We start from the raw sequence: 19,258 nt of genomic DNA on the forward strand, positions 1-19,258 counted from the left end.
ATGAAGAGTTGTTATGTTATTAATTTCACCACTACAGGTTTAATAGAGTAGAAAATCTAGTGCAAGACTGGGCTAGTTGGTGATACATAATGGCAACAGTGTATAAACGGATGGGACAGAGACAGACAACACCTGTCTTCGTTTTGTTCATTTGCGTGCTGTTTTTTCTATTAGAAAATGTAGGTCAGACTTTTGTTTTAAAAATTAATGCTGAAATTGCCACACGTGATGTCATAGATTTGCTCTATGAAACATTTGCTCTATGCCAATACAACATTCTTTATGTCTATGGCCCCATCAGAAGACAACTCCTTATTTTTACAGATTAGGAACTATGTAAGACCCAGTAGACCCCGTCAAACTCTACAATGTCATGATGTTAGGTGCGTGAATTTCAAGGTGTCAGCACTCGCATTTTCTATTTGCACGCTTTCTTTCTTACCAAGTCTTCTCATGGCGAAAGTGGTGCGTTTGGTATTGTGTGAGTTATTTACTAATACAACAACAATTGTTCTTCTATTTAGTGTCTCTTTAGAGAACCCCGGGTGCTCAAAATTATTCATAGCCCTTTATTACAGCATGCCTAATAATAAAACATGGTTTTGGCATGTAAAATCCCAGATATAATTAGAGAGCATGACTTAAGTTTCAAATGAATGCACTATAAAAATAGAATAGACACTGAAATGAACAGAGTGCTTAATGCACACCTATGCATTATAAATATACAAATGGTTTATATTATAACCTAGCAGTTAAGTTGGAAAAACACCATTCTGAGTATCTACCTGTTTTGGGTGTCTTGCAACGAATATACAGATGCTATAAGAATATTTCTTGAAATGAAAAAAATATGGCAAACATCAATGCCCTACAGTGGTAGTGCATACAGAAAGCTTGGAACAAATGGGTATTATGTATTTATGCACTCAAAAAGCACATGCACATATAAAATACACACTATTACACAGTCCACATGTCCCTGATGGACAGCAGAGAATGTCATAGCACCATTGCACACTTTATCACAACGTTCAAAAGGCATGTTGGACAATACAGTGACACAGGAGTTCGAACTCCACATAATTGGCAAACGGACATGAGTCAATGCATGCAGTGTACTACAAAACATCGTATTGTTGCGAGAAGAAACGATAGACAGGAACTCAAAGTGGAGGACTGTTTACTCAGTCACAGCAGCCATTCACTTCTTCGCTCTCGTCTTCTGCCACCAACACACCGTGGCAATATAAAGAGTGAATGTGCTCCAAAATATGTTCTCCTGAGCAGTTTACATAGACAAGTCTTCCAAAGTTTTCATGGACTCTGACTAGTTGCAGCATATGGGATCCTTTTGACCACTGTGTAAGCAACAACACACCAATGTCCTAGCATATGCTGCACTGCACTAAACTGTCAAGCAGCTGTGACATCCAAAAGCAATAAGCTAGTTGTAAGAGGTATAATTCTGTTCCAAATAACTTCTGCAATTACTATGCTAGGCCACACAATGTGAACGTTTTCATGAAAATAAAGACTTTTTAGTGACCAACTTTTGCTGCAATGTGCAGATGAAAGAAAGTTCAAATGATACACAACACACCTGTAACAAATTTATAGGACCACTGTTCACAAGACTACTATAAGCACTATCAAAAAGGTGCATGCCATTTCGCAAAGTGCATATGCCCGAATTATCTTGCTATAAGGGCTGAAAGGGTCTAGACACATTTTAAACCAATTTTAAACTGCAAGTGAACATGTTACAGATAATTTATTATTTTCAGTTACTTCCCTTTATCAAAATTGCACAAATACAGCAAACAGAAAGAGCTGGTCTGGTTATTTCACTGTGTATTCTGTGACCCTCTACACCTTCTTCATCTAGACTAATAACTGCTTTTCAAGATTTTGACTGGACATCTTACTAGATTATTGAACAAAGCAGCAGCAGCATCACTGAAAACTCACTCAATGTGTGTACTGGACGGAAATGAGGCGTAATGCAAATACCTTGCATATGAGATCATGGTTACATTATTGCGATGCTTGGGCCTAGGTCCTCCATCAAAAAAGTGATTTACTGTAGCTATGCCTTGAAGAAAGTGCTCCCTTAGGGCCAATGAATAGCTGAAGCAGACATTGCTACTGAGCTCATGCAGTGCCAGTTTAATTAGTTGGTCAACATTTGAGAAAATAAAAATTATATATAAAGTGCCCCTATTCATTGCATCTTATAATACTCCTGCATCCGATTGTTTTTCCTCTGCCAGAAAATAATATCAAGTGGGCTATCAGAATGGGATATTTAAAGGGACTGAGAACAGCTCAGAACGTACGATAAGGTGAAGGTGAAAATGAGAACATAAGTTACAGCGATAGAATCGATCACGCTGTCCACAATTTAAATTTTAAAAACGCATGAAGTAACATAGCAAGCTGTAAAACATGGCATGTCATGCAAACTTGCGGAAAAACCTTGATACTATGTAATGAAGGCATTCAGATTACTGCTGGTAGCCGGCTGTTATTTAGTGCACCTTACCTTGTGCTTAGAACTAGTCTTTGTATCAAATAGGCATTCACACTCTGTGGGAATTGCAAAGTAAAACACAGCTATACATTGACAAGTGGTGTTACCTTTGCAGCAATGAGTGAAATGAAAGGCCAGTGGCGTCCTTTACTGTACAGCAGCACACTTGAGCACAAATCTGCAATTGAGTACCCTCAGTTAAATGGTTTCAAAGTGACATACAAATGATGTCGACCAGTTCTGTGTAGGGTGGATACTAGCACCACAGTCAGAAAAATCAATAGAATAAGAAAATTTCAGTGCCGGAAAAATTTTATGGGGGCCACAAAAATGAATACAATAAAACCTCGTCACTACATGGCCGTACAATTCCATGCTTATGTACACAATATGTGCAAGTACCTCGAGTTCCTGTCTCCCCGTGCAATACAAACAGTGCTAACTGATTCTAGCAACAGCTTCAACAAAAACATGAATAGCAGCACTAGAGGCATATTCTCCCACTGCTGATGCGTAATTAAAGCTACCCTTACACATAACCCTTTGCAGCACGTTTCCAGTGTATTCTGATATTTAACCCTGTATGGTAAGCTTTCAGTAACGCTAAGAGAAACTGGTACCATGAAAAATTGTTTTCCAGCGACTTAAAGGTCAACTTCAGTGATTTTTCGACTTTAAGGGATCTCAATGAAATTCACTGGGTACACTCCCTTGCATGTTTCCATCATTTGTCTCCAATTCCAGGCTGGAGATATATGCAGATTTTTAACAAATGAATTTTACAGATTGCCCCGACTTTCCCAACTGACTTCCTACAATTATTGGCAACATTGTGTGTCAAAGCGACGGAAGTCAGGTGCCACTACATCGTCTGCTGTTCAACTTCACAAGGTAACGATCAAGTGCACTGCTTTCCCAACGTTTTGTTATTTGAGCGTGTGAATTTCAGTTCATTGTAAGCCTGTGTGCGATTGGTGACAAGTGGTGTTGCATTGTGGTTGCCCACGATCCAGTATAATTACCTGAACATTCACGAAACACTCAGAGGTAACGATTACCCTTCGTATTGATATTATCGTGTTTCAGCAAGCAGTGCCGGCTCACTTCACGGAAACTGTGTTAATACTGTACCGGCTGACCAGGGTCCATGCGTGAACATTACGGTAGTGTAGTAAGTGTGCACATCGCCATATGGAAACACTTTTTATAACGTATATAGGGTGCACCATGACTGGGCCTGGTATGTTGTACAAAAGGTGGCTCGTACTTGGCTTAATGTGAATTCCTTCAGCCCTGCCAGCACAATCTTAAACTCGGCTATTGCCAAGCATATGCATTCTTCCAACAGCAATATTAAGAAGCTTCAGTATGTCCACAAACTTTTTAGCGTAGCATTTTACCGATCACGACCCCACAATTTGGAGCCACCTGGATAAGTGGCACATCTGACAGGGGAATGCACAACCAGCACTTGCCATTCCTCTTTCGATTTTACTTGGCCTCCACATGTGTCTTAATTTTAGCTGTCATTTTCCAACAGCTCTGAGGAGCTTGTGCACATAGCATGGTCAGTAACAAAGATAGTGTAACTGATATGATGGGGTCACCCTTCCCCTGAGTGTGTACGTTTCACCGTTTTCATACTATGCACAAACGAGACCAGCACGCCTTGCACGGTTTCCGGTTTGCATGATTTTTACCAGCGTCTACATCACATGAAGACAGTACTGCAGTTAGGTTTTGGTGGTGCGATTTTTTTTACTTATTTGAAATTATCAACTTTGCCGCGTATTTCTGCTATCAGGCCCATGACATGAGCGTCTCAGGAACATAAAAGCACCATTACTTTGACATAGTAAAAAAAAATCACCGGAGTCGGGCTAAGCGAAAGAAAGGTGATTCGGTGGTTTGGCTTCTCTGCTGTTGCCTTGGTGGCAATTACAGTCTTCACATATAATCCTCCAATACCCACATATTAAGTGATTCAACTTAGGAAGCGCAGCTGGTTATATTGAAAATTTTCAGCTCACTTTTACACTGGGGCAGGCAGTCATTGCATGAAGGCCATGGCTTGTTTGAATTCAACTACAGTTGAACCCCTTTATAAGACATCCACCACAGAGCAATTTTCGTCTTTTATATGAGGTGTCTCTTATAAGCAGGGTACTATGTATGCATTTTTTTTACCACTATTGCAATGCATGCACACAACCTTCCTATCCTTTTTTTCTCCTCCTCCTCTTTTATACCCATTTGTCTCATATCAGTGTCTTTTATAAAGGGGTTCGACTGTAATACCAGTGATCAGTGCAGGTGATCCATAAGTAATATATTTCGTGGGCACTTCTCCATCATGTCATTATTTTGTATATTTAGTTCTTATTAACTTTGTTTAAAAGGCCCAATAAATAGGTCTATCAATTTGCTGCAATGATAGAGAAAAATGCTAGTCAACATACTGTGGGGTAAATTCCAGATAACTTAAATAGAAGAGACTCGCAAGTATACAACTTACCTATAAGTACAACCTGCAGTTATGATAGAGCTAACAGTGATACCTGCCCCCTCTGACATTCCAAACACAAGTAGTACTTGCATAAAGTATCAACACAGTTACAGCAGTCAAGGCAGTATAGGCTGGATTTGGAATGATTTATTGAGCAAATGCTGACTGCTGTAATGTGTACATCAACATCTAAAGATTTTTTTAAAAGTATGCACTTTGCAGTATGCACAGTGAAACTGTTCCAAGTAAAAATAGACCAACTTTACAGCAATTCAATTGCAGGGGGCCTGGGGGCATACAATGAGTGGGTGGAGGCGGGAGTGAACGAACAGGGGGTGGCATATTGAGAAACTAAAGTTTATTATGTTAGATGGGGCTAGTTTCACTGTGCAGAAAAAGCAGTGCCTCCACTGTCTGCCTACCTCTGCCCAGTTCTGGAGCTCTTGGCAACTTCTGATTAACAGCAGTCAACAATATCTTCCCCAGTTTGCTCAGCTTCATCCAACAAAAGGCATAAGTTGGTCTCTTCAGAGTTAGTACTATAAAACTTTCCACTGCAGTACAATAGAAAAATAAAGTTTGCATGCAGGTTATAGTTAAAGGACCCTGGACCACCCCAGGTTATAACTTTAAGAAATAAGTAATAATGTGGAATAAAAAAAATATTGCCAAACTAGTTTTGCATGGCACAGTAATAGCAAAATGATGAGAATTCAGTGAACGAATATGCTTCTGCCATAACTTCTTGCTTGCCTTCACTGCTGTTATGCTGGTGCTCAATCTTCCTCATCCAACATTGGGTAATATCTAGTCTATACACCTGAATTCTCTCTTGCCCAATCCCTAATCACCTGCCGGAGGCTCAATGGAAGCTTCATAAATGTTCAGCAGCATGCAATGATCAAACTCCTATCTATTTTCAGAACACACAGTGGGCTCTTGTCACAATGGCACTGTTATTCCTCATTAACTGACCAATTAAAGTCGACTCTTGTTAAGTAAAACTCGAAGGGATTTCTGAATTTTGCTTCAATTATCAAGAAGTTTGAATTATCAGAAGTGCTCAGACATATGACTGTGGGTGAGGTGACACCACACATTATGATTAGGTATCGATTTCATCAGATTTAAAAACTTTTTAAGCATTTTAACCCTAATTAACGGAAAGCAGAGGTGTAAGGTCTACAAGTTTATAGGCAATTTACTGCTAATCAGACCTTTTAAAAAAATTGTGAATGGCCAACTGCTTCTTTGCTATATGTGCCTTTAGCAAAAAGCTCTCTAAACCAGTTGAGAAGCATCACGGTTTGCCATGCATGTGCTCTGTTTTCAAACATTTATTTACTAGCAAAGCCTTTTTCCTTGAGGGCCTGAGGTGCTAATTTTTCATTTTTAGACTTATTACTATATAAAGCACACAAATTTTTAAATAGTAATTTTCATTTTTAGACTTATTACTATATAAAGCACACAAATTTTTAAATAGTAATAGGAAATCAGCAGTTATTTTTTGGTATGGAACCAGAAAGAGTATGAGTTAACCGAATGATGGAGTTTGAATTAAGGGGCTTTTAAATACACTGAAAGAATAGAAGGCCAACCAAAAAATAGAATTTCGTTTGAATTAACATAAAGTGTGAATGATCAGAGTTTGACTTATTGTGAGTCTGCTGTAACTGCTTTTCTCCATCAAATTCACACCCTGGTGACATCATAATGCATAAAGGAGGCACCGGAAAGGCCAGAGGAGGAGGATGACAATTTGAATATGTAGTGTTCCTGCAAATGCTACATACAGCACTGCCATATTTGCCAAGGGTGATTGTCATGGCATCCTGCACACTATGTGGGCATTCATTTAAAGTGTGTAAAAAGTTTCAAAGGTGGTTAATGAACCCTTAACAGTTCCTGCTACTGCTATGGCCTTCTAAGCTATTTAATAGCCAATGCTATGTGTGGCTACAGCCCAAATAAAACAGATCCGTAGTACATACAGTGAGCCAGCCATGAAATTCATAGCGACAGATGAGCTACGGTATTACATTGTGCGAGCATATTTTAGCACCATTTATTATGGAACCTGTGTCCAGAAAGGCTGTCACCGGTCAAGATAATTAGGCATTGACGCACTAGGATGTATGCCTGGCAATAATGTATAATGCAGAACAGTCAACAACTAACATCAAAGACACCTTTGGAACCATTAAAAAGTAAAATAGGTAAAAATATTGTGCATATCAATAAAAATGCTATTCTCTGTTGGCAGTAACTAAACAATTGACCCAGCTACTTTTGCAGTACAGATAATTTGCATAAGTTGCCAGTTCTGCTACATATCTTCACTTACTGGCAACAAGCAGTGCAATAATAATCTAAAACTTTCACACAATAATTCAGCACATGACATGGAGCTCAAAGTTTGTTGCTTCAAAGGCCATGCCCTTCAGGACTAGGTTACAGACAATACTCCAGGCAAGTGTAAATGTCTTGAAAGCCCATGTAAACAAAGTAACAGTATCACAAGGCAAAGCTCCTCCCACCAATATATCATCATCAAAACATGCTTCCAGCTGTTGCTTTTAACTGTTTTTTTTTTTTTTCCTGTCCCTTCTCACAGCACCAAATTGCACCATCATTTCAGCACACAGTACAACACTCATTTCAACATATATAGCACTTTTGCAAATTGTTGAGATCTGCATAATGACTACAAACAACTTATTTACAGCGTTAGTGCATTTTTTCTAGCAAAATGGAGCTTCACTACAAAGTACTGCTCAATATCACTATGCAGACGTGTTAAAAGGCCGAAAGAAGAAAAAAACGAGAAGAGATTGCATACCTTGCACAATATAACAGTGACTGCACTGGTAAATTACTTCCAAAAGCACAACTGTCAAAAAACTTAAAAATGAAATAAAAAAGACAAGCAAATGCCAGTGCAGTATAAAATGAACAGCTTACTTCTGCCTCACAAATAAAAGTACACTGGCACATGACACTTCACAATAACACTTGGTAATTACAATTTGGTAAAAGCACCCAAATAAGTATTCTTAAAATTGGGTTTTGGAGCCAGGCTTGTATGATAAACAGAGTAGTAATTAACCGAGCTTGTTCATATGAAGACATGCATCATTTAACAGACGAAAATGGGAAAAAAAAAATGGAAACACAAGTACAATTCGCATTCCCTTTTTGTGTCTCATTTTTTACGTTTTAAAATAAAACACCGTGCATAGCATAAGGTAAGTAGAAAAACACTGGACGAATCGCACTTCACCTGCCTATTGCGCATTTTTGTTGTTGCCGGCCTTCCAAAGAACACTGCTTATGACAAATTTTGATATGGGTGCAACATCATTGGTCATTAGACCGCGACTCTCTCGAGTATTTCACTGTCTACCATTGGCACAGAATTACTCAGCCTTTCCTAGTGTCAAACCATGAAAATGGCAGTGCCTGGAAATGATTAAATGCTTGCATTTGAAGCATTCCGTTCACATTTTCTTGCTCTTTGTTCTCATGTGCTTCCCTTTGGTTTTGGAATTCGATGTTGGCAACTTTTTGATGTAGCCCTGCTGTTCAAGAAGATCTCTGGCCACTTTGTTGATGTGCTTGAAGCGATCTGGACCCAGGTGAATTCCTCCATACCATCGTGTGACAACTATGAGAACGTTTGTCACGTTGAGAATCTGAGAGAACAAGGACAAGCATTACCTCATTAAGAAAGCAGGAAGAGAATTTAAAGAAGGTCAACAGCAAACATGCGAGACTGTATGCAATTACTAGTAGTGGACAAATAGAATGGCATCATCATGAGATATGCATGTGGTAAAATGCATTTAATTAACATAAACTAATATTATTAGCAGTAAGTATTGGAGACAATCATTGGAATGTTGCTTCGCTACAGACTAACAGCCTAATGCAGGAACACAGGACTTGAAGTAAGCATTATCAAGCCACTTTACACATGCTAAGTGAATTTTACATTTCATCTTAAATCAACCTTCACACACGCATCACTTCATCACATATCACTGACCACACAGATGGGAGAAAAAGTAAATGAAACATGGCATTTCTAGCACCAAAACTGCACTGGCACATGACCTTGTCCCAACACAGATGCAGAAATAGACACAAATAAAGTGCTGCGTATGTACTGAATTCTAAAGTAATGTTCACATATGAGCATCAGCAACTGTTTTATCCCAATTTCTTTGCACACCTGTAAGCTTTAAGCTGTGAGAAGGAAACAACTTACATCTAAAAGATGAAGAAGACGATTTCCTGCATATGTTTCCCCATCATCCTTAGAGTCTTTGCACAGCGTAGTTCTTGGCTCCGTTTGAACAATGCTTAAAAAAAGAGAAAAAAAAAGAAAAATAAAAAAGGCTACACTCAGGTTTTGTAAATAGCATTATGCCTCTTAATATTTTAAAATAATGAATGAATTAACATACCGATATGCCCAAATGTTGTGCGTGGCTTCTGCAATCTTTTTAGTTGTGTTCAACTCATCCAAAACTTGTTCAACCTTTGAATGACAAATAGGTACACAATAGCAAGTGTTTATGATTACTAAACGTAATATAAAAAAACAACAATCCACTGAACAGCTTTGATGCAGTCCGAAATGACACATGGACAAGAGAAGACATGTAATTTGATTGATTTGATTGATTTGTGGGGTTTAACGTCCCAAAACCACTATTTGATTATGAGAGACGCCGTAGTGGAGGGCTCCGGAAATTTTGACCACCTGGGGTTCTTTAACGTGCACCAAGAGAAGACATGTAAGGACACCACATAGTGCTTATCTGTCTTCTCATGCCCATTTATCACTTTGTGCTACATCAAAGGTGTTCAGATGATTTACCAACATACGCATATTGCAACACTTCTCAACAACAATTAGTTGACTGATATTTTAATATAGCCTTGTACAGTAAGAAGTAAAAATAACAAACTGTCCCTTTGTCTTTGCCATATCTGCTACCACTAAAACTGAGGCTAACAAGATACCGCACCATGAATCCTTAACTAATTTTGAAACCAAGCAAATTTTCGCAGCTATTCTTTTTTACATTGCATCATTTTCTAATGGAATACTTTACTTACCACATCGCTACACAGCACTGATTTTATTTCTCAGGTAATCCTACACTTTTTTTTATTTTGTAAATTGCCTCAATGTACTTACTCAAACCTTTATCTGCTGAACCATGCATTACTCATTATTCTGGGGCTTTGTTTAAAGGGGCCCTGAAACACTTTTTCAAGTAACCATGGAATGAATTCACTGGAAAAGCTTATTGCCTCACGAATTCAACGCCGCAAAAATTTTAAGAATCCGTCCAGTGCGAGTGGAGTTAAAGGATTTGTCGCATGCTGCAATTGTATTCTCTCGTCCCAACAAAAGCGCTGGAAGCTAAGCAGGGAGGGATTGCAGGGGCAAAGAAAACAACACCTGCGCCTCGTGACCTTGAGCATTTCTCTTTTTTTTCTTCAAATGCATAGCTTTTTCAGTGTGATCGCATGTGCACGCATGGACAAGTCGCAGCTTCTCGCGGTGATCTCTGTAACGACCGAGCACGCCATGTTCAAATCAGCCAATGGCTGATAGATGGGTTCGCTACGAGTGATCTTTGAGCATCTTCTGTCAATTGTCTAGAGAAGAGAAAGCAATTTTTAGCTGGCTTCGATAATTTATTGTAAATTCCGGGCCGCCTGCTGCGCTATAATATTTTGCTCCCATGTTGTCGAGAGCCTCTGCTACCGATCGGCAGCGTTTTCTGGCCGTGCTCAAAAAGTGTTGCAGGGCCCCTTTAATGTGCCACGTTTTGTTTATTCTTGCATACTTATATTGTTTTAAAAGTTTATTTTATTTTGTTCTTACACGATGACTCACCTGCATCAGCCCTTCACATGCATGCAGTATTTTGTAAACGAATAAATGTAAAGAAATGCAATATATTTAACCTAAATATAATAACATTTTTGACATAACAAAGTATTCAATGTTGTAAGCCATGTTCATAAACACCATGCATTCATTTTATCTAGAATATAAAGAAGCATGTTTATCGATATTTTTTTACAGCACTACTGAAACTTCGTTATATAGTGATGTTTATACAGTAAAGCAAGGCCTATAGTTCTTATTACAGTAAACATTTACTTATTAATCAGAATATAGTCATGAGTGCACAGGAAAACATGAACAATGCTTGCCCTGTCAAGCAAAAGTGCAAACACATCTTGTTGTTTTTTGCTACTTCAAGGTGATCCTCCAACATTAGGTATGCTCATTCAGCCTTTGTGACTGCTGCCGCCTTTAGCGATCATCACTGCACAAAGCAATTCCTGCTACTACCCACTCAGCTTATTGTAAGGGATGCGTGACTCACCTACACTACAAGCCCCCTGTTCTATCAGTTTCCCCTCTACTACTGCACACACCTATAACAGCACATCCTCTCCTACCTTGTGCATGTGTGCTTACCTTCCCTCCCCATCCCCCACCCTTACACCATGATCATCTCACCTCCCTTCCTGCCAAATGTACAAATACAGAGCGCTCCTTCGCACTTTCCCCTAGTCCCATAGTGTAGCATGTGCAAGGATCTAATTGTGTTTGGACTTACTATATATGGAACATCATGATGACACTGATAGTGAATTTTCACTTGTAAAGTTCATATAGTGCTGTCATAATAAAACAAGACTGATCATTTAATGGCACCCTCAGAGCTTATTGCAATGGTCTTAGTACAAAACAAGGCACAATAGCTATTGGAACGTCCTGGAACAAGTGTGCATGTAGTTGTCTTTTAGTGGCACAATATCTTTCGTAATACTTTTTCTACCCAGTGAACTACCGAATACCTTAAACAACCAACTAATATGAGACATTACTTTCAGATGTAGGCAGATATCCTATTGCACAGTCCTTTCTTTTTTCATATTTTGAGGGGTTTATTATTCAGCTTTAAAAAGTAAGCACACTCTACGAATGTTACTTAATACATTCTGTAAGTGAGCAACGTGAAAATAGCACGAATGCCTTCTCAAGGCCTTTGAGACCAAAGGCAGGTATAAGTGCTTTCTGTAATGTGGCTGTCGTAGCAACAGCCTCTTTTTAGAGATCGTGCTATGTATTACCTAGGTATATATTTGGAGATATCATACTCACTTGCAATTCATTCCACACCAATAGATCCATCACGTATCACTGCCATAATTTCACACTTTATAAACAACTTTTACATTTCTCTGCACCGTGTGATTTTAGGCTTCTATACAGCCACAATACACCCTTTCCTTGTAATTGTTTGTCATCGCTAACACTACATAAAGGACAATGCACTCTTTGGCCACCAATGGCCCTTGCGACACAAAAATCCACATATCATTATACTTCTCATTCTGGTTGAACAGCTCTTATAGCTCTTGATAACTTCACAATTGCCCCCTTGTAAATTAACAGGAATTGGCAGGCAAGACCCTTGGTGGGCTCCTAGGAGCTCCTCCCCAGGACTTTATTATACAGTTCATCTGACTGACAGACATAGCAATTTAATGACGATCAATTCATTGAACATCAAAAGCTTCTGGCTTCTAAACACGACTGGGAACTCAGTCATGAAGTTTCGTTCAAGCAGAGTGATCCCTCTTACTTAAAAAGCCCTGACCAGGCCCCACTGCAATTTTGGCTACACAATAGAAATTTCAAGGTGTCACCTAGAAAGCATTTTTCTGAAAGAACTGATCAAATCATTTAATTATCAGAAAGTTGAGATATCGAACTGTCCGGTTACATTGCTGCCAGGAGAAGAGAACTTCCATTTGCCTTGGCTAGTGTCCGCAAATATATTACTTTCCTGCATTTTCCCACATGCACGAACAGTGTGTGCATGCCAAACTTATATGGCAAGCACCGGCTGTTTTTTTTCCTTTTTTTAAATTTAGCTTTGTAGTGCATCTACAAAGACTGCATAGTTAACTCCTCATTAAATGAAGAAATGAAGTCACATGTCATGGTTCGATGTTTTTTAGGGCATTTGTGCATATGCATAGGCGTGTGCAGAAGGGGGCTGGAGGGGGACTTTTTTTTCTGCGAAGCTTTTCAACAAGTGAAGTGTGCTTGTGGCGATATTGTCGGAGACTAGTCCTTTTATGTCACTGAATATCAGAAGGTAACCATCCACCTATCTAAATGCTTTTACAATCTGAAAATTGCCAAGTTTGGGCGCAATACGCTTGTTTACACGGGATAGATAAATTATGCGTAAACCATGTATATTCACGATTTTTGCACATTTATATCCTGTGCAAACAAGCATATTGCACACAAACTTTGCAATTTTCGGGTTGTATAAGCACGCAACAATATGGATATCTCAACAATATCAAACCAGGCACATTAGATTTATTCTAAAGCTCCGCAGAAGAACTTGAAGTTACTTGTGAATCATTGGAGGAGAACACCATTCAATTTCTAGATATATAAAACTTAATTTTAAGCACAATCATTAATGCTGGATTTATAATCCTATGACCAAGAAGGGTATGTTGGCATTTGACAGTGCTCACTATAAATCAAAAGGGGGGGTTGTTACTGCTTGTGTTAAAGTGGCATTAGATAAATCCTGTTGACATGAATGCCAAAAGCGCTTAAAATCCAGGTTGAGCATCTAAAAGCAGCTGAGCACCCGCCATCACTGATCCAAAATGTGTGCAAGTCCTTTTTGCAGAAGCTTAAGTGCGCTCGTACAACTAATAATCGTGCAATTGAGAGACGGACAGTTCCAGCCGTTCCTTATATCCATCACATTTCCCATAATTTGAACAAAGTTATTTCAAAGAATGATGCAATGTTTTGTTTTCGGCTCTGTGCAAACTCTCTAAAATTCTCCCTCTCGCCTCTAATAAGGGCCGTACGCAGTGTTACGAACGGCAAGCCACGCAGTTCACTGTATGCACGCCCAATTCTGTGTACTGCGTCCCTTTGAGCTGTGATGATGTGTACATAGGACAAACAGGGAGATGTTTCAATTAAAGGGTCAAAGAGCATTGTTTGTCAATTAAGAATAACGTTGGTGGTCACCTTGTGGAGCATTGTAAAATGTGTGGATGCATTCCGTATTTCGCACGCGTTGCTTTCCCCAAGTACCCACATGACCAAACAGAAAGAGAAATCGTAGAAGCTTACCATATTCATATGACAGGTTACATGTGTATCTGTGTTCCTTCTATCACACTCAGTGACAAGGAAGTCACCTTCCTCGAAGGTTATCTGTAAGGTTCAATTCTGTGGCATACAAGTTTTGTGCTGTTAGCTTTTTCTCTAGATGATCGTGTTTCTTTAATATTTTGTTTTTCAAATTTTCTGGAGCAGCTCTTTATTGTTTAGGAATCATTAATGTTCAGTTGTTGGTCTTCTTATGGTTTGGTGCAGTGCCTTCGTGCTCAAGTTTTGTTGTCCTTTTGTTGTTGTTGTTTTTAGTTGTTCCTTAGTTTAAATGTTGGTGTCAAAGCTGTTAATTTTATTAGCGGAGCTCTTGTTAAGTATAATTTAGGAGTTATGTTCAGCACATACGCAGCCCATAGCCTATTTCTCTAGAAGGGTGGGTTTTTCTGCTTTCCATATTGATAGGCTGTTTTCTTTGACGGCTTGTTTTGCTTCCTAGGCACTTGCTTCCTTAAAGCCTAGTTCACACTGAAACATCCGCTTTCTACAGCGACCGAAATTCCCCTGCCGCCGAAACGCAGCGTCGTTCGCACTGGACGCGCCCCGCGCCGCCGAATATGCCATTCACCATGGGGCGAATGCTGGACGGATGTGCTCTCACCCGGTCATTGTCACTTCTCGCAAACGCTACTACGCTATCCGGTGCTGTATACTTCAACGATTCTCGTACGCAAGAAGCAAGAAAAGACAGTACTGCTTACTTTACTGGCAAGTGGCTGTCTTGTAATACACGAAGAGCAGAAAAACCACCGACGCCAGCGGCGTGGGTGGGTTCGTTTTGCTCTGCAAGACCGCAACAAGCTCGGTCACGCTAACAGCAAGCTCGGTCACATCTTTCACAAAATACAGAGGCGAAGTAGGCACAGAGTAGGTTAAACTCCCGTTGGTTTGAACATTCAGTTACGTGCACTGCGGCATAACAAGTGAGTAGGGCTTGGTCGCCATTTTTCAAATTCCTTGACTAGCGCTCCTATTGGTCCGCGGTGACCAATTCGGCGGCAGACGCCGCAAAAATCGGTCCGAGAGCGATCAGCGCGGAGAGGGCCCTTTTGGCGGATGTCGCCACCGCCGAACCGGATTCGGAGCACTTTCGGCGGCCGGAATGCTCAGTGTGAACGCGGGCTAAGAGTTTTGATGGTTAGGCTTGAGTGATTGTGCATGCATCTTTCTAGGTATCTTTACGCCAATGCTTCCTGGTTCTTTAATCTTGGGCGTTTTCTATCACCTTTGCGCGGCAAGAAGCTGATCAGTATTCGTGCGCAGTGATGCAGCGTTTCTAGTGAGGTTTTGACACTCTTGCTATCGGGTAGATGACTGCCGAATGTTATCACTCTGCTAGGTGCAGTTATAAATTTTTACGCATGCTCGATAAACATCGATTGAAAGTTGAGCGTTTGTCCTGTGTGTCTCTCGTATATGTTCCTGTCTCATGGCACTAGTTTGTTTCGCATCAAATGAAGCATATGATGTGATACTATGCCTAAAACGGTCTTGTGAATTAGCACATCACACACACCTCTCTGGCACTGTGAACTTCAGCAAGATGAGCCTGGAATACACTTCTACGATCCTCGAGTGTTTCACCATGGAAGATATTCAAGCCATCTCTGAAATTCGTGGCTGAAACCAAAACAGACAACTCAAGCATGAAAATTTAGCCATCAGTCACATTATAATGCTATCACCAGTAAAAACATAAGCTACATACATCGAGAAATGTTTTAATTTTCATGAAAGAAGTGAACAGAGCAAACTGTTACCGCTTCAACATTCACTTTTCTGTCCAATTCAAGGTTCACTGATTAAAACGAAAATCTTCGGCTTCGGCATCTGCAACTTGAGTCTCTTTTATGCCAAGCATAGCGCAGTGATACTTCATCTTTTGCATCACAGTGTCATTTAACAATGCTACATTATTGGTGGGTAAAGGCATGTGACCTTGTTCATTTGCATATTGCAGGTGGCTGTACACAGCTCAGTTGCTATGCACAGCTGTCCCTTTTAGAGCTGTCTTCATCTAAGTAAAGCCATGTAACAATGACACTACTACAGTAGTTTTTCAGATATACTTATGAATCTTGCATAGCAATAATAACTTAAAATATTGTTTCATTAAAACATATGCATGGCTCATGCAGCAGAATGCTGTCATGGATGAGAGCTCATCCTTCTGGCTCATAGTCAGCTCTGCTACAACAGAGCAACATGATGCACCACTAGTGTAAAAATGTGACAAAGGGCCGCTCATGATCACAAAAATATTCTGCCCCTGCATGGAAAGTTCTCATGCAAGTTTAAAAATTTTCATCCAGTTTTTACATATTACGATTGCATGATCTAGTGGCACAGCAAAACAATGTTATCTTGTAAAAAGGAATGCTTCAGTACCACAGCAGAGGTGTGTTGCTGAAGCTTGTTGTTGCGAAGCCTAACTGTAAGACCTGCACAGGTTGCCGTCTCAGTACAAAAAATTGCACTTTACCTGATGGTTGATCAGATTCCAATGTCAGCTGCTCAAATGGCTCAACCACTTCAGGCGTTTCATCATCACTAGTAACTGGTGATTCGCACTCAGCAAGGCCTTCATTAAGTGCTTTGCGAGCAATCTCAATCCAGTCATAAAGGATGTTTTCACCCAGATGATTACTGCAATAGTCGATGTGAATAAAAATGAGTTATATGAAATGGCAGGCAACTCGTCACATGGAAAGAACATACAGCAGCTTTGGAAAAGATACACTAGCTGTGAACTCAAGGACCACATGACCTAGCCCTTATAACAATTGCAACAGTACAGGGTCGTCAAAGCAAGTCCACAAAATTTACAAACCAAAAGAAGTTTGAAACAAAAGTAAACTTGGCATTTTTTCTAACCAAAATTCGGATGAGTTACATTTTTTTCTAAGTTCGCCAGAAGAGCTTTCCAGTTTGACATAAGCCAGATGGCCCATTCCCTGCATGCTTAGAGCGTTTCAGTAATGTCTGGATTGGGGCCCCTAATTTCAATTATTCATATATTAAAATATTTACATTTTTTCAAGATTCTAAAAAATGGGTACACCATAAATTGTCACATCCTATAACTTTTCAACGTAAACTGACCCCAAATGAATTATCAAAATGTTAATAAGTTTTTGTTAATGATTCATTTCAGTGTAACTATAGGAGTGGCATAATTTTTCCACCTTGGCGAGAGTTCGTTTGCGAAGACGCAGACGCCTGACAGTCATGCCATTTTAATAAAAAAATATGTATTGTCTAAAAAACACTTTATATTCATAAACATAAACCAGGTAGCTATGCTAATTGTTTCGCTAAAAAAATGGACTATAAAATGCCAGCTTTTTGGAAAATTTGAGCAGGAATACAGCAGCAATAACCATGAATTCTTTGTTTTTAAAGTTTTCAGGGAAAGATGCACTGCCATGTAGAACTAAGGGTGGTGAGTAAGTATGCTTGACGTGGCAAGTACACAATTTCAATATTTCAAGTACACAATTTCAAAAGTAAATCAAACTGTGACATACTAAAAATGGTCATCCAAGGCAGCCAAGAGCCTTGCCTTCCTTTCCTGTGACATCCATGGTGCGCTCGAGAGAGAGAGAGAGAAATTCATTGGCTGCACATACGGCGGTGACATGACAGCATGCATGCACATTAAACAAAGTGTTAATTTTACACAATGCACATTAAACAAAGTGTTAATGGAGGCGAAATGCTACATCGCACAGTAGCATTTCGCCTCCATCGAAATGCGGTTGGCCCGGCCGGGATCGTACCCGCGACTTTTCCAGGGCATTAACTTTAGCAACCGACTATTGTGTAATTAAAAGAGAGAGGGAGAACCTAGTGAAATCTGCAAAGACCTCATACGCGAAAGAAAAGGTTGGTACAATATTGCGTGCTTACCTTATCTCGTAAAACGGCGGCGCTTCCGAAGGGTACTCGGGTGGCAGTGTAACCTGAAATTTTCAGTTGGTAATACAGTAATTATCACACGCGCTTTTAGTCCAATCTTGCCTGGAAGCTCAGCTTGTCGCCGTTGGATTCGCTGCACAACACAATCTTGTACACGCGGTTGGCAGCATCTTCCACCTTCCAGTCGTCTTGATATATTGCGCTTAGCGCCTCGATTTCGTCAGCCTGAAAGTAAGACAAAATCGATTAAACTGAAACTTTCAGCCCCATGTGTTGACATCGCCCGGGTAATACCGCTTGTGATCGTCTTACCTGAGACGAAACGTTATCTGTCGCCACCACGGGATCCACTCCCAGCGACATTTCGAAAGAGTAATCGCACCGGTGCAACAGGTCTCTGACACATAACAAGTGACAGACAACGTGCACTACTGACTTGCGGAGCAGTTCCTACTAGCTATCCCGACGCTCTTATTTTTCGAACCTCACCACAGAACACCTACGCTGCACGACAACGCAAAACGGAAACTATGAATGTTGCCAGCAGCTTCGAGCGCGCGCATTCAAGCGCCTAGCAACACCTGCTGCTGATGGACCAAGGCATGGAGGAAGAAAACTAAAGTGTTAAAAAAAAAAAAAGTTTCCACTCCTGAAGCCAGAAGTGAAGCCGTCTTTATACGTCTACTTGTCTCCAATCAGCGCGAATTTCGAATTTGCATGATGTGGATCACCGGCTGTGTTCCCTGATGACTAAACCTGCAACATTTCTGAAACTGTTTTAATTTCTTGTGAAAAACCAGACACTACTTCCGTGTTTTTTTCAGTGATATGCTGAAGACGACGATAAAAATTCGGCAGATTTCATGTACCCTGGGAATCGATGCTTTGCGCGAAGCATGGTAAGTTGACTGCACTGAATTTTTTTATTGAGAAAAACGTTAATATATATATATATATATATATATATATATATATATATATATATATATATATATATACACGCACAGACATATGTTGAACAGTCACATATGTTTCACATAAC

At 39.9% G+C, this 19,258-nt stretch overlaps 1 protein-coding gene across 2 annotated transcripts; it reads right to left on the reverse strand.

Annotated features, from left to right (window-relative positions):
• Positions 1 to 897: 897 nt before the first annotated feature.
• On the reverse strand, positions 898 to 18,822 carry LOC119176487 (protein IMPACT-B). 2 transcript variants are annotated; one of them, XR_012886985.1, is made up of 10 exons: positions 18,529 to 18,822; positions 18,319 to 18,441; positions 18,208 to 18,260; positions 17,826 to 17,888; positions 16,781 to 16,944; positions 15,815 to 15,918; positions 9,509 to 9,582; positions 9,310 to 9,403; positions 5,462 to 8,734; positions 898 to 2,711 (listed from the first exon to the last, which is right to left on the reverse strand). XR_012886985.1 is itself a non-coding variant. In XM_037427788.2 (9 exons), exons 1-9 carry the CDS (start codon positions 18,577 to 18,579, stop codon positions 8,540 to 8,542), a joined length of 921 nt encoding a protein of 306 aa, XP_037283685.1. In that variant the 5' UTR covers positions 18,580 to 18,822; the 3' UTR covers positions 898 to 8,539. The 2 variants fall into 2 exon arrangements, 1 of the variants encoding a protein (XP_037283685.1); XM_037427788.2 differs by having other exon boundaries at positions 898 to 8,734.
• Between the last annotated feature and the right edge of the window lie 436 nt (positions 18,823 to 19,258).

The sequence above is a fragment of the Rhipicephalus microplus genome, chromosome X (assembly GCF_043290135.1).
Source record: "Rhipicephalus microplus isolate Deutch F79 chromosome X, USDA_Rmic, whole genome shotgun sequence".
Classification (NCBI taxonomy): Eukaryota; Metazoa; Arthropoda; class Arachnida; order Ixodida; family Ixodidae; genus Rhipicephalus; species Rhipicephalus microplus.